Consider the following 17,243-nt stretch of genomic DNA (forward strand, 5'->3'; position numbering starts at 1 on the left):
AAAAAGTATACCACATGGCAACACACCATGACATACTCTCAACGTCAACAGAGTAAGTATACCACATCGTCAACACACCATGAAATACTCTCAACGTCGACAGAGAAAGTATACCAGATCGTCAACACACCATGACATACAGTCAAAGTCGACACAGAAAGTATACCACATCGTCAACACACCATGACATACTCTCAATGTTATAACAAAAAGTATACCACATGTCAACACTCCATGACATACTCTCAATGTTCTAACAAAAAGTATACCACATCGTAAACACACCATGACATACTCTAAAAGTCGAAACAGAAAGAATACCACATCGTCAACACGCCATGAAATCCTCTCAACGTCGACAGAGACAGAATACCAGATCGTCAACACGCCATGACATACTCTCAATGTCGTCACAAAAAGTATACCACATGTCAACACACCATGTCATACTCTCAAAGTCGATACAGAAAGTATACCACATCGTCAACACATCATGAAATACTCTCAACGTCGACAGAGAAAGTATACCACATCGTCAACACACCATGACATACACTCAAAGTCGACACAGAAAATATACCACATCGTCAACACACCATGACATACTCTCAAAGTCGACACAGAAAGTATACCACATCGTCAACACACCATGACATACACTGAAAAAGTCGACACAGAAAGTATACCACATCGTCAACACACCATGACATACACTCAAAGTCGACACAGAAAGTACACCACATCGTCAACACACCATGACATACTCTCAAAGTCGACACAGAAGTATACCACATCATGAAAGACGCCACACAACCGCAAACCAAGTACACACCAAAAACAAAGGACGACATTAATAAAAAGTCCCAGTCGCGAAACTAGACCTCATGTGTTTCCCAAAACACACGTGGAATCCATAATGAGGTTAAGCCATTGTCTGGAAATTGATTGTGACATCTCAACTTGGTAAGCAGGAGAGACAAGAGTATAATTACTGAAGAAATGTCGGCATAGGTCTCATGAGTCTTATAAGGACACAGTACTAGTGAGGGAAACCAAGATGGAACTGATGACCATATTGGTCAATTGATGAGACCGTGGACAGCCATTAAACTGTACCTTGTTTTACCTTTGTGTGTTGTATTTGAACAATACTTTCCTTGAGATAAGATTTTTGCGTTGTCACAGTATACCGTTTCAGGGAATAATTTCATTCCCGGTTGGCATGTTTTATCAGATAAAAAATAAGGAGTATAGACACAAAAAATACTCAAAATACCTTAAACCTATCTTGATTAAAGACTAAACCTATCTTGATTAAAGACTAAACTTATCTTGATTTTGATTTAAATAGAAATCATACACTTGTCGTGTAAAATAGAAATGTTATTTATACGATAAATGGTTCGTTTTTGGCAGCATTCCAGTTTAGGTATCCTCACGTTTCCTATATTGACTTCATGAGCTATAGTCCACTGAAATATTTCCGACAAATTCAACAAAAACCTCCGACTGAAATAGTATATGTTCATCAGTATTGTTTGAAGTGCATATATGTTGATCATGGTTGTGCTTTCACAGCATCACACCCACTCAATTACACGCATAACACCCACTCAATTACACGCATAACACCCACTCAATTACACACATAACACCCTCTCAATTACACGCATAACACCCACTCAAACACTTAATAAAGAATAAAGTATTGCACAGCATTTCAATTTCACATCACAGATCACTAATCGACTCCAATTGTGAATATCATAAAATATCAATTGAATGCATTGAATCCACGGTTGCTTATAAAGAAAAAGACATGATTTTACTTTGGGCTGATGTTACTCGGTCTTATCTTCATCTCGGCACTTCTCAAAGAATAGTTTGAACCAGTCCAAGGTTTCCAGGCGACACCGTCGAACAGTTTAGGCGGTATCACGCCGTTTCTGTAGAAGATTCCGTTTAAATTTGACATGTAGCACTTGTAATACCACCAAGCCCCACTAAAACGCTTGGCACAACTCCCGCCGAATTCCTTGGTGACTTTGTCATTGTCTACATCAATTGTCGAAAACTTATTGTTGTTGTGCTTCGCCATCCCATCCCCTGCATCGCCATGGTAACCACCAATATGAAGTCTGTAACCTTCATTCTCGTCATCGATCATGAAGTAATCGTACTCGGCGACTTTTTTGGTTTTGTTCCAGTCTGTGAGTTCTATCCTTAGAGTGTAGTGATCCTGGTTGGTCAGGTAGTGGATGTGATCATTCCCTAGCCAATGTTCTCCTCGAATGCCTGAAAGATGGAACACATAAGATATTTAGAATTAAGGTAGTTGTACCGGGGCTTACAGACATTTTGCATACAGGGCGCCAACCCAAGTAACCCTACGGAACACTTAAACTCTTCTGACCCTGATGCTATTTAAAATTCACAAATGGACTGACATCCCTCCAAGAAACTTCAGGTTGGGTGTCACTTGGATGATTACCACTTTCAGTGAGAAGATGTTGCCAGGCTTAGGATCCCCTTACTGCTAAAAACTGTAGCTATAAATTAAAAACAAACTGTTACCAGCATCACGATAGCCTGTATACATCATTTTGGAAAAGAACTCTGTTCCATGCAGAACTTTTGTGAAGGAATATAATAACAATACAGGGGAAAAAACCGGTAATCTGAGAGAAATGTGCAACGGAGCGAAACCGGAGTTCCACCCCTTGACCTTCAATCACAGCTGTTGCTGACCAGCGGTAATTCTCTGTTCTCCAATATTAGGGGGGGGGGGGGGGGGGGGGGCTACTTTTTTACATGAAATTTATCCTTTGTTTTGCTGCAGTGGGACGGGAATGAATTGTCTCAAACACAGTACTTTTGGTTAGAAATCCAATTAAACATTCATAAAGCATACGGAAGCACCACGTATGTGTTATGATAACATGCACAGACTATAGGATTTAAGATAATGCAATGTCAAAAGTCAATGTGATACTAATTTGCAATGAATCACGGCATTTTACAAGTTGAAGTTAGTAATAGTATTTTGCATAGCTTGACGGAGGACAAAAAGTAGTTCTTTTCCAACAAGTCTCTCAAGCAACAAGTCCTTTTCAAATAAACTGTTCAATAATCAATTATTCAATGAATGTTACACTCAAAGACACATTACATATGATGAATGAGTATTTGGCTTACCAGCTCATCAAATGTGCGAGTCCGATTACACCTAGAGAGTTAGATTACGTTCGTGATAGATAAGTTTCCGATTGATAGCTCTCTTATTTATATTACCCTGAAAGATGAACGTAAGACTCACATGTGACTGCACCTGTACAATAGGGAATTTGTTACAGTATGTAGGTATACTACACTGAACCATACACCTGTAACATTGGGTAATTGATACAGTATGTAGATATACTACACGGAACCATACACCTGTAACATTGAGTAATTGTTACAGTATGAAGATATAATACACTGAACCAAACACCTGTAACATTGTGTAATTGATACAGTGTGTACATACTACACTGAACCATACACCTGTGACATTGGGTAATTGTTACAGTATGTAGATATACTACACTGAACCATACACCTGTAACATTGGGTAATTGGTACAGTATGTAGATATACTACACTGAACCATACACCTGTAACATTGAGTAATTGATACAGTATGTAGATATACTATACCATACACCCGTAGACTTTGGTTATTGATACAGTATGTAGATATACTACACTGAACCATACACCTGTAAGATTGGGTAATTAATACAGCATGTAGATATACTACACGGAACCATACACCTGTACCATAGGGTAATTGTTACATTATGTAGATATACTACACTGAACCATACACCTGTAACATTGGATAATTGATACAGTATGTACATATACTACACGGAACCATACACCTGTAACATTGGGTAATTGTAACATTATGTAGATATACTACACTGAACCATACACCTTACAATAGGGTAATTGTTACAGGTGTATGTAGATATACTACACTGAACCATACACTTGTAACATGGAGTAATTGATACAGTATGTAGATATACAAAATGTACTACACGGAACCATACATCTGTAGCATTGGGTAATTGATACAGTATGTAGATATACTACACGGAACCATACACCTGTAACATTGTGTAATTAGCACAGTATGTAGATGTACTACACTGAACCATACACCTGTAACATTGTGTAATTGATACAGTATGTAGATATACTACACTAAACCATACACCTGTAACATTGTGTAATTGGTACAGTATGTAGATAAACAAAATATACTACACTGAACCATACACCTGTAACATTGTGTAATTGATACAGTATGTAGATGTACTACACTGAACCATACACCTGTAACATTGAGTAATTGATACAGTATGTAGATATACTATACCAGTCACCTGTAAAATACTACACTGAACCATACACCTGTAACATTGTGTAATTAGCACAGTATGTAGATGTACTACACTGAACCATACACCTGTAACATTGTGTAATTGATACAGTATGTAGATGTACTACACTGAACCATACACCTGTAACATTGTGTAATTGATACAGTATGTAGATGTACTACACTGAACCATACACCTGTAACATTGTGTAATTGATACAGTATGTAGATGTACTACACTGAACCATACACCTGTAACATTGTGTAATTGATACAGTATGTAGATATACTACACTGAACCATACCCCTGTAACATTGGGTAATTGATACAGTATGTAAATATACTACACTGAACCATACTCCTGTAACATTGGGTAATTGATACAGTATGTAAATATACTACACTGAACCATACACCTGTAACATTGAGTAATTGATACAGTATGTAGATATACTATACCAGTCACCTGTAAAATACTACACTGAACCATACACCTGTAACATTGTGTAATTAGCACAGTATGTAGATGTACTACACTGAACCATACACCTGTAACATTGGGTAATTGTAACATTATGTAGATATACTACACTGAACCATACACCTGTAACATTGTGTAATTGGTACAGTATGTAGATATACAAAATATACTACACTGAACCATACACCTGAAATATTGTGTAATTGTTACAGTATGTAGATATACTACACTGAACCATACACCTGATATATTGGGTTAATGATACAGTATGTAGATATACTACACTGAACCATACACCTGTAGATATACTACACTGAACCATACACCTGAAATATTGTGTAATTGTTACAGTATGTAGATCTACTACACTGAACCATACTCCTGTAACATTGGGTTATTGATACAGAATGTAGATATGCTACACTGAACCATTGACCTGTAACATTGGGTAATTGATGCAGTATGTAGATATGCTACACTGAACCATACACCTGAAATATTGTATAATTGTTACAGTATGTAGATCTACTACACTGAACCATACACCTGAAATATTGTATAATTGTTACAGTATGTAGATATACGACACTGAACCATACACCTGAAATATTGTATAATTGTTACAGTATGTAGATCTACTACACTGAACCATACTCCTATAACATTGAGTAATTGTTACAGTATGCAGATATACTACACTGAACCGTACACCTGTAACATGGAGTAATTGATACAGAATGTAGATATACTACACTGAACCATACACCTATAACATTGAGTAATTGTTACAGTATGTAGATATACTACACTGAACCATACACCTGTAACATTGGGTTATTGATACAGAATGTAGATATACTACACTGAACCATACACCTGTAGACTTTGGTAATTGATACAGTATGTAGATATGCTACACTGAACCATTCACCTGTAACATTGGGTAATTGATACAGTATGTAGATATACTACACGGAACCATACACCTGTACAATAGGGTAATTGTTACATTATGTAGATATACTACACTGAACCATACACCTGTAACATTGAGTAATTGATACAGTATGTAGATATACTATACCAGTCACCTGTAAACTTTCGTAATTGATACAGTATGTAGATATACTACACTGAACCATACACCTGTAACATCGGGTAATTGATACAGTATGAAGATATACTAGACTGAACCATACACCTGTAACATTGAGTAATTGATACATTATGTAGATATACTATACCAGTCACCTGTAAACTTTCGTAATTGATACAGTATGTAGATATACTACACTGAACCATACACCTGTAACATCGGGTAATTGATACAGTATGAAGATATACTACACTGAACCATACACCTGTAACATTGAGTAATTGATACAGTATGAAGCTATACTACACTGAACCATACACATGTAACATTGGGTAATTGATCCAGTATGTAGATTTACTACACGGAACCATACATCTGTAACATTGGGTAATTATTACAGTATGTAGAGATACTACACGGAACCATACATCTGTAACATTGGGTAATTATTACAGTATGTAGAGATACTACACGGAACCATACACCTGTACAATAGGGTAATTGTTACATTATGTAGATATACTACACTGTACCATACACCTGTAACATCGAGTAATTGATACAGTATGAAGCTATACTACACTGAACCATACACCTGTAGACTTTGGTAATTGATACAGTGTGTAGATATACTACACTGAACCATACATCTGTAACATTGGGTAATTATTACAGTATGTAGATATACTACACGGAACCATACACCTGTAACATTGGGTAATTGATACAGTATGTAGATATACTACACTGAACCATACACCTGTAGACTTTGGTAATTGATACAGTTTGCTAAAGATATACTACACTGAACCATACACCTGTTTCGTCCTTCGGTGATGCTATGAGCCAAATAAGCGTTTACCTCCGAATCCTTCCTTAAAGTCTTGCCATTTCTTCAGAAACTTGGTCGTGCCATCTTGTCGTTTGTGAACCAAAGTCCATCCTCCATTCTTCATGTCACAGAAGACCTCCACCATTGACTGTTTCCCGTATGGTTTAATCTTAAACACGCCGTTCTTCTGGTTACCACGTTTGTAGTAGTCGTAACAATCTGCAGGGGAAACGTGTCAAACTTAATGGCAAATCCTAACTCTGAATACACTGGTAACGTTTGTACAGTAGCACCTGATTTACCTAGAACTAAATTTAATATGAAATGACAATAGCAACGAGGAGGACATCAAAACAAAAAAGAAGTCAACACGAACCCCCACAAATAAAACGGAGGCTAAGTATTCCTGCACCAAATGTGGCACTCGTCATGATGTTTCCGAGATACAAAAACCGTGAAAACAAACGCGAGGCACGGATGAGTCCAGGCCTACCGAAAGAGGTATAGTGAGTATGTTAACTTTATAATGCATGAGCAAACCTTTAGTAAGGTTTTTTAGTAGATATCGCAAAATTTTAATAATTATTTTTAGTAGATATCGAAAAAGTTAATAAGCGAAAATAGGAGTATATAACTACCTTTTGGCTCTTTCTGTCCATCAGCTTCATATTTAATTGGCTTCTTCAAAGGCTCTTTTGGTTTCTTTTCTTGAGATTTAACTTTTACCACTTTGGCTTCATCGTCTTTCTTCGCCTTCGGTATTTCCTTTTTTGGTTGTTTATTCTGAAGATCTGGTATCGCCTCTTTCGTGAGCTCCGTTTTAGATTCCTTTACCTTTCTATCCTGATCCTTAACGTCGCCTTTCACTGATGTTTCCTTCGTTAGTTCCTTGAAATCGTTTGTTTCTTTAACCTCCTTTGTATCATCATTCTCTTCGTTCTTGTACGTACTTTCTGTAGGTTTGTTGTTTTTCTGTTCTGGGCTTTGAGATGTCGTCCCTTTTTCTAAGGTTGCTTCCTTTGAGGCACCGGTTACCTTTTGCTGCCTGGTGTCCTCGCTCGGTTTAAGTTCCCCGACTTTGTCATCCAACTCTTTTCCCGATACTTCCTTTTCAGTTGTTTCAGGAGGAGCGTATTCCCCCGGGTTATCTGCTTTTGTGTTAATATGTGATGACATCTTTTCATCACTTGACTTATCTGTCGTAGCTACATTCGAATCTTCTTTTGACGGTGATATTTTAATCTTTTCTCCGCCATCATCAGGTGTGTGTGCTGTTACTTTACTCCCTGAATCTGGCTGTGTAGATACCTTGGTGGTCGTACCCGATCCCCCTTGCTTTTGTGATGTATCTTTAACTGACTTGACTTCCATTTCAGTTGGATGTGGTGTTTCTTGTACGATATCTTTGACATCTGTTTTGCCTTCGGTTAAAGTGGTTTCGTTCACTTTTGTAGGATTCTCCTCAGTCCTCTTGGCAGAAGCTTCTGAAGTTTTATTTTGGAACTCTTTTTTGATTTCTTCACTTTTCTTAGCATCGGAATCTCTTCCCTTTTCATTCTCTTTGTTTTCAAGTTGTGTTTTTACACCATTATTGGAGTCCCTTTCCTTCTGTTCAGTTACTGGAGTGTCTTTCACTTTAGTATCTATTGTATTGGTTTGAGTTGAATCCAATTTTGTATTTGTTACTTTTGTTGTAGAAGGAAAATCCTTTTTCATTTCGTCGTTCGAGGAGGTATCTTCTTCCTTTTGTTTGACATCAACTGAAGATAAGTTGGCAGTGGACTTTCGTTTTGTTATATGTTCTGTACCTTTTGGTATGCCTGATAATTTCGAGATACTTTTACGCGTTTCTTTTCCATCGGATTTGCTTTCTACACATGTTTTCCATTGAAATAGTGAAAATGGAATGCAAACTCCAGATGAAGGCCCGCACCAGGTTTCAGTTGGCAACACACTTTCATTTTGCATGTATTTTTCGAGTTCCTCTTCAGACTTATCCTTTACGGTGGGCGCTTTTGTTCGTCCCAGATTGACCTTATCGTCTTCATCTATTGTTCTTTTTTGAACATCTGACACCATTTCCTCCAGTTTATTCAATAAAAACTTGTCGGTCGTTTCGACCACGCTACTTTTGCTTACTATTTGCTCCATCTGCTGCCGGATTTTGTGTGCCTCTATTCTTTGTTGTATATTTTGCTCTGTGAGATCCTGAACTCGTGTCATGATCTGGGTCATCAACGCTGTTTGGTTCATGATCATATTGTAAAGAAGTCGGTTCTGGTCTTCCAAATACTGAGATCGCGTTTTGAGTTGTCTGATAGTCATTGACTGATTGTTCAGTAGGTTTGTCAAGTAGCTGATCTTAGCCTGAAAGTCGATACTGACAGGGTGAGCTCGTCCACGCATTACGGAATAGCCATAGGCTGGCGTCTGTTGGGATCCTTGGCCGAGTTGCAAATATTTCTTTCTATCCTGCACCATTGAATCGCTCTCCTTTTTTACTTCATTGTAACTCTGATTTAGTTTAAGCAATTCATTTTCTAGTCTAAGGATGTGATTTTCCATCCTTGTTATGGTGCTGGAATGATTGTTTTTGTTAAGTTTCTCCTTCAGTAACTGATTCTCCAGTCGAATAACCATTAATTCAAGAGTCTGCAGTTTGTTCGAATAACCATCAGTTTTACTAACAACTTGTTTTTGAAAGTGATCGAAATTTGATTGAAGTTGTTCTAGAATAAGAGTATTGTCCGGTATGCCTGAAGCTTGATTCGGAGATAGCTGTTCGTCAATTGTTAATTGCTTCCCTTCGGCTGTTGTTTGTTTCTCTTCATGTTTTGTTTGTTTTTCGTCTAAAGTGGTTTCTGGTTTGTCCGGCTGATCAGTTCTATGCTTTGTTCCTACTGCTTCAGTATTGGTAACTGTCGTGTCAGCTGCTTTCCTAGGTTGGTCATTTCTTCTTTCTGTCAAGTCATCATTTTCTGGATTTCCATATGTACCTGCCACCTGCTCTGTCTTTTGTTTATGTTCCAACATATTTTCTGCTGTTGTAAACTTTTCGTCATTGTGTTTGTCTACATTTGTCTTTGTATCTTGTCCCTTTTTCGTTTCCGCTGATGTTATTGTGTTTGCAGTTTCTATGTTTCCATGACGACCTGTTTTATGTTCCGTCGTTCCATCAGCTGCTGATCCATTCTCTTCCGTAGATAACTTTTCATCACTACCTTTGTTTACATCCATGCTCTTGACATCATCTTTCAGTGAATATAAACTTGCGTCTGGTGGTAATATTTCATCACTTGATCGTCTTTCATTCGAAATTTGTAGACTTTTTTCATTAGGTTGATCGTTAACTAAACTGTTTTCGAACATTTCCATCTCTGTAGGCTTGTTTCGAGCATTGGTATCAATACTTGCTGTTTTACTATCAACACCGGGTGTTCTGTCTTTATCTATACCCGTTTCGTCCGTTTCTTTTGATTCCGCCTCATCTCCATGCTTACCGGTTACTTTTAAGACCTCAACGTTTGTGTCATGTATTTTTGCGCCTGATTCAATATCTTTGCTTTCTTCGTCAGCATCAGTAGTACTTGATAATGTTTCCGAAATGTTGGTTTGTGTTTCCTCGGTTTTTACGGAATTCAATGCTTCCCGCCCTGGTGTAGATTCTGTGTTATTACTGTGAGTGTTAGTTTGATTATTTTGCGTTTCGTTTGATTTTAATTGAGTGTATATACTTGAAATAGTATCAACACTACATGAAGTGTTAACTGTGTAGTACTTCATCAGCAGACTACACGGTGAACACACAAGTCGACTGTTAGTTAAGTTCGTCGGAAAAGATAAACTCGATCTACTGATTTCTTGGTTTAACGTATATTTACCATGACTGGTATTATTATGCGTTTCCGTTTTATTGTTATGTTTCGTATTTTCTACAAAACTATATCTTTTCTGCACGTGGTCGAATATATCGAACCGGTAACTGCGATCTTTTCTGCATGTCGCAAAAGAGATTGTGTTGTTTTCATTTTCTCCTTTTGCACTTTTGAGTTCCTTTAAAACGTCCCTGTCGGTAGCTGATGTATTGAAGGACAATTCAGAGATATTGCCTCCGGTTGACTCTTTGTTTCCGTATCCTCCGTTTATATCCAGTATTACCGTGCTTTCTGTTTCTGTTCTGTGAACGTTCTCTAATTCAGAACCGCCATATTTCCCATCGTCGGTTAGTTTCTTATCGTCTTCATTCTCGTTGTTTTTATCTATTTCTTCCTCTTCGTTTTCACTAGCTCTAGACGCATCATCCAAGCCGCCTTCCTTTGTTTCCTTTTTATTCACAACAGCACTGTCACCTGTATCTAATTCGTCTTTTATTGCCGGTTTCTTGTCTTTGTTCTCATTTTCAGTTTGTTCTATTTGTCTTTGATCCACGTTTTTATCTCTCTCAGATTCACTTTCTGTCGGTTCCTTTTCCGTCTCCACGGGGACTTTAGGATCGTCGTGTTTTTCTTCTTCGTCTTCCTTGCTTTCCCCAATAGCACCCTCACCAGTGGTTATAGCTTCCTTATGAATTTCCACAGAATTATCGCCATCAGCTGTAATTGTTCCTTCCAATTCATCCATCGTTAACAATGCTATTTCTTCGTGTTCGACTTTTTCTAAATCATCTGATGAACCACCTGACAAAACATGTTCTTCATTTGAATTTAATTCCTTAATTTCCTCCATTTCTTCCTCGCCATCGGAATCATCAGAAAATACTTCTGTTTCATCGGCTTCCAATCCATTGTGTAAATCTGTACCTTTATCTGTTGAGTGATCAACAGTCTCTTCACTATCATCCACAATTGGGTCCGTGTCATCGTCATTTACATCCCCTGTGAGTGCTGAAACATCTTCACTCAATCGGTCTTCGTTCAGTTTTGACTCGGGGTTTTCCGTTCCTACTGCACTACCGGCTAGTGACTCTCCTGACTCAGTGTCCTCCCTTCCTCCTGACTCAGTGTCCTCCCTTCCCTCTGACTCAGTGTCCTCCCTTCCTCCTGACCCAGTGTCTTCCCTTCCTCCTGACTCAGTGTCATCCCTTCCCTCTGACTCAGTGCTTGCCCTTCCTCCTGACTCAGTGTCCTCCCTTCCTCCTGACTCAGTGTCATCCCTTCCCTCTGACTCAGTGTCACCCCTTCCTCCTGACTCATTGTCCTCCCTTCCTCCTGACTCAGTGTCCTCCCTTCCTCCAGACTCAATGTCCTCCGTTTTATCTAAACTATTTCTTTCTTGGCCTTGACCCTCTTCGTTGTCATCTTGCGTGCCAGCTGCGTCCCCTTCTTCGTCGGGTTTTAGCATTTCTTCATACATTTCTAGAACAGCGCAGCTTACTTTTCGTTTCGTTTGATCCTTTTTGCTGATTAAAACCATGTCATTAATTGTCTTTTGTATGAATAATTTCTCCTCGCTCAGTTCCCCGTCAAAAACTCCTTTTGTCGTCATTTTCAGATACCACATCCTGACGTCACAATCCTCTGCTCTGAAATGGTAATGAAAAGTAAGTTTATTTCTGATGTATATATTACCAATTAAAACTGTCAGAAGGAATGATTTACGAGAGACATATGTGTGGATGTTAGCGGGGGTATGTGAGNATATATATATATATATAGAAGGGATATGGATGTTAGCAGGGGTATGTGAGTGTATGGTAGGGATATATGCATATATAGAAGGGTTGTGGATGTTAGCGGGGATATGTGAGTGTACGGTGGTGAAATATGTATACCTAGAAGGGTTGTGGATGTTAGCGGGGGGTATGTGAGTGTATGGTGGTGGTTTATATGTGTATAGAAGGGTTGTGGTTGTTAGAAGGGTATGTGAGTGTATGGTGGTGAAATATGTATACATAGAAGGGTTGTGGATGTTAGCGGGGGGTATGTGAGTGTATGATGGTGGGGAGATATATATAGAAGGGTTGTGGATGTTAGCGGGGGTATGTGAGTGTATGGTGGGGGGATATATGTATATTGAAGGGTTGTGGATGTTAGTGGGGGTATGTGAGTGTATGGTAGGGGAATATATGTATATAGAGGGGTTGTGGATGTTAGTGGGGGTATATGAGTGTATGGTGGGGTATATGTATATTGAAGGGTTGTGGATGTTAGTGGGGGTATGTAAGTGTATTGTGGGGTATATATGTATATTGAAGGGTTGTGGGGTGGTTTATATGTGTATAGAAGGGTTGTGGTTGTTAGCAGGGTATGTGAGTGTATGGTGGGGTGATATATGTATATAGAAGGGTTGTGGATGTTAGTGGGGGTATGTGAGTGTATGGTAGGGGAATATATGTATATAGAGGGGTTGTGGATGTTAGTGGGGGTATATGAGTGTATGGGGGGGTATATGTATATAGAAGGGTTGTGGATGTTAGTGGGGGTATATGAGTGTATGGGGGGGTATATGTATATAGAAGGGTTGTGGATGTTAGTGGGGGTATGTGAGTGTATGGTTGGGGTATATATGTATATAGAAGGGTTGTGGATGTTAGTGGGGGTATATGAGTGTATGGTGGGGTATATGTATATTGAAGGGTTGTGGATGTTAGTGGGGGTTTGGGAGTGTATGGTGGGGTATATATGTATATTGACGGGCTATGGATGTTAGTGGGGGTATGTGAGTGTATGGTAGGGGAATATATGTATATAGAGGGGTTGTGGATGTTAGTGGGGGTATATGAGTGTATGGTGGGGTATATGTATATTGAAGGGTTGTGGATGTTAGTGGGGTATGTGAGTGTATGGTGGGGTATATATGTATATTGATGGGTTGTGGATGTTAGTGGGGTATGTGAGTGTATGGGGGGGTATATATGTATATTGAAGGGTTGTGGATGTTAGTGGGGTATGTGAGTGTATGGGGGGGTATATATGTATATTGAAGGGTTGTGTATGTTAGTGGGGGTATGTGAGGGTATGGTGGGGGATATATGTATATTGAAGGGTTGTGTATGTTAGTGGGGGTATGAGAGTGTATGGTGGGGGATATATGTATATTGAAGGGTTGTGTATGTTAGTGGAGGTATGAGAGTGTATGGTGGGGTATATATGTATATTGAAGGGATGTGGATGTTAGTGGGGGGTTGTGAGTGTATGGTGGGGGATATATGTATATTGAAGGGTTGTGTATGTTAGTGGGGGTATGAGAGTGTATGGTGGGGGATATATGTATATTGAAGGGTTGTGTATGTTAGTGGAGGTATGTGAGGGTATGGTGGGGTATATATGTATATTGAAGGGCTATGGATGTTAGTGGGGGTATGTGAGTGTATGGTGGGGTAGATATGTATATTGAAGGGTTGTGTATGTTAGTGGAGGTATGAGAGTTTATGGTGGGGTATATATGTATATTGAAGGGTTGTGTATGTTAGTGGGGGTATGTGAGTGTATGGTAGGGGTATATATGTATATAGAAGGGTTGTGGATGTTAGCGGGGGTTTGTGAGTGTATGGTGGGGTATATATGTATATTGAAGGGCTATGGATGTTAGTGGGGGTATGTGAGTGTATGGTGGGGTATATATGTATATTGAAGGGGTGTGTATGTTAGTGGGGGTATGTGAGTGTATGGTAGGGGTATATATGTATATAGAAGGGTTGTGGATGTTAGTGGGGGTATGTGAGTGTATGGTAGGGTGATATATGTATATTGAAGGGTTGTTGATGTTAGTGGGGTATGTGAGTGTATGGTAGGGTGATATATGTATATAGAAGGGTTGTGGATGTTAGTGGGGGTATGTGAGTGTATGGTAGGGTATATATGTATATAGAAGGGTTGTGGATGTTCATTCTTTTTATTCTGCGTTATGACTTTGAAGTTGTATGTGAGAGTATGAGAGTAACCTGATGTGTATGTGAGAGTATGAGAGTAACCTGATGTGTATGTGAAGAATACAGAGGGGTTATTATAGTATCACGGGTTATACCACATATACTCGTTTGACATAGCACTTCAGTATTATAGAAATGCGATGCTGCCTTCTATCAGCCAATATCTCATTTTAAAATCGTATATTGCCTTTATTTTGCCAGTGATGTCGTTAATCTTTATCAAAATGAAAATGACACAACCATGTTGCTATTAATCAGGTAGTAAAATGTACCTATCGAATGAAAAGAGAGGGGTTCCTTTTTAAATCGCTCCGCTCCTCCAAGTGAAAGGAACCTGACCCGCCTTACACTGATAAGAAATCGCAGATAACAGTCGGCCGTTTACAAAAATCCAAACAACATTTATCAACCTATATTGAATTCAACCCATACTATAACATGTTACACGGATATATACGTTCTGTATGTCGGCTTTTAGATGTAGAATGTAAGATATGATCGTAGCTTATTACAGAAAACTCACAAACAAAATAAAACTTACCTGGATAATTTGAAGACATATAAGAAAAGTAGCACCGCACTTGCCGTTTTCATTCTCTCCAGTTGAAGATAAAGCCTAAGTTGTATGTGTTTTGCTGTTTACACCTCTTCAGTTTTTATTGATAATTGACTCCACGTGGTGACGTGGCTAGGTGTACACATCAGCCGTTCACCACATCAGCAGACATCGATCACAAACACCACCTTTTGAATCTACGCTTCTTTGTGGATCTGACGACACAGACTTCCCTATCGATTAAAGGTTGTAACACGTGTGGATTTGATTCGCAACGTCAATGCTGACCTTCCACCTTGTATCGTGTAATATCAATCTAGGGGAAAAGTGGTATTGTTCATTATTCGTATTTTTGATATATTTCGATTACGTATATTATTTGTAAATTTGAGGATAATTTGTAAATCACACAACACTAGTACCACATGTGGTTTTTACGTCGTTTGTGTTAAATCCAACAGTTTATGAAATAATATCAAAATTTTACTTGATACACAAACAACTTAGGTATTAAACGTGTCGCAACGTTCAATACCGACTGCAAGCTATGACTGAGTGAGCGATTTGAATTGTTTACATGTACAATAGCGTGACGAAATTGTATATTTCATATTTCACTTGATGCATGACGCTTCGCCTATCGATAGAGAGTGTTTACGCACTGTATCGAATAGGTTACTGGTTGGGTGTAGATCTAACTCCCTCTCCCGTTAGGTCAGTATCGGTCATACTGATGACTCAGATGGGGCCCCCTCGTCTCTTTTCATGTTTTCCTGATTTTGATTGCTTCTTTCATTTTTCTCGTTTTATGGCATTGTCCCGATCGATGATGTGATTTTATGTGTTGGCGTGATGCCGATTTATTGTACTGGGTGGCGGATGTTTTGCGAGTGCATGCTACAGAGCGGGAGGTACAGACCGGGTGTGTGTACCAGTTACACCAGTAGATGAGGTACAGACCGGGTGTATGAACCAGTTACACCAGTAGATGAGGTATAGACCGGGTGTGTGTACCGGTTACACCAGCAGATGAGGTACAGACCGGGTGTGTGTACCGGTTACGCCAGTAGATGAGGTACAGACCGGGGTTGTGTACGAGTTACACCAGTAGATGAGGTACAGACCGGGGTGTGTACCAGTTACACCAGTAGATGAGGTACAGACCGGGGGTGTATACCAGTTACACCAGTAGATGAGGTACAGACCGGGTGTATGTACCAGTTACACCAGTAGATGAGGTATAGACCGGGTGTGTGTACCGGTTACACCAGTAGATGAGGTACATACCGGGTGTGTGTACCAGTAACACCAGTAGATGAGGTACAGACCGGATGTGTGTACCAGTTACACCAGTAGATGAGGTACAGACCGGGTGTGTGTACCAGTTACACCAGTAGATGAGGTACAGACCGGGAGTGTGTACCAGTTACACCAGTAGATGAGGTACAGACCGGGGGTGTGTACCAGTTACACCAGTAGATGAGGTACAGACCGGGTGTAAGTACCAGTTACACCAGTAGATGCGTCAATAGTAGTCGTGGATTAGTGGTATGACGTCGAATTAGTGTTGCTCATTGTCGCTATATCGCTCAGCAATTTAGGAGTGGGACGACTGGTTCGCCCGTTGTCAGTATAATGTGACCGGGTGGGGTGTCCTGCTGGGTGTCTTCGGCAGTATGTTCCAGTGAGGTAGCACTATAAAGTCGGCATCAGTTCCGCAAGAAGACAAACACGAACATATCGCAGCCTCCCAAAAAACACACGCATACACCTTGCACACAGGGGAGGCCGTCCTTAAATGACCATAGCTGTTGATAGGACGTTAAACAATACTAAACCAATTCAAACCAAACCCAGGCAAACGCCTCAGATGTCCCTTGCACGTAGGGTATCTTGACCAAGCCTTTGCATTTGGTTTGACCCTTACTCATTTCTTCTGTCTTTTTTTAATATTTTTCAGTGTGTGTTTTTTACA

The 17,243-nt window shown here is 39.4% G+C and overlaps 1 protein-coding gene across 1 annotated transcript; it reads right to left on the reverse strand.

The window, feature by feature from the left end:
• Positions 1 to 436: 436 nt before the first annotated feature.
• On the reverse strand, positions 437 to 15,445 carry LOC110446502 (putative protein tag-278). Its single transcript, XM_021491677.1, has 4 exons — positions 15,254 to 15,445; positions 7,481 to 12,363; positions 6,873 to 7,061; positions 437 to 2,295 (listed from the first exon to the last, which is right to left on the reverse strand). Exons 1-4 carry the CDS (start codon positions 15,304 to 15,306, stop codon positions 1,826 to 1,828), a joined length of 5,595 nt encoding a protein of 1,864 aa, XP_021347352.1. The 5' UTR covers positions 15,307 to 15,445; the 3' UTR covers positions 437 to 1,825.
• Between the last annotated feature and the right edge of the window lie 1,798 nt (positions 15,446 to 17,243).

Source organism: Mizuhopecten yessoensis, unplaced genomic scaffold, assembly GCF_002113885.1.
Source record: "Mizuhopecten yessoensis strain PY_sf001 unplaced genomic scaffold, ASM211388v2 scaffold2741, whole genome shotgun sequence".
NCBI lineage: Eukaryota > Metazoa > Mollusca > Bivalvia > Pectinida > Pectinidae > Mizuhopecten > Mizuhopecten yessoensis.

What these genes read in the sequence shown, in the direction of transcription:
- LOC110446502 (XM_021491677.1), bottom strand. Translation starts at nt 15,306, where the DNA reads ATGAAAACGGCAAGTGCGGTGCTACTTTTCTTATATGTCTTCAAATTA. An exon ending in TATGTCTTCAAATTATCCAG is followed by an intron (nt 12,364 to 15,253) that starts GTAAGTTTTATT and finishes TTACCATTTCAG; the next exon opens with AGCAGAGGATTGTGACGTCA. An exon ending in CTTTAAGGAAGGATTCGGAG is followed by an intron (nt 2,296 to 6,872) that starts GTAAACGCTTAT and finishes TCCATCTTTCAG; the next exon opens with GCATTCGAGGAGAACATTGG.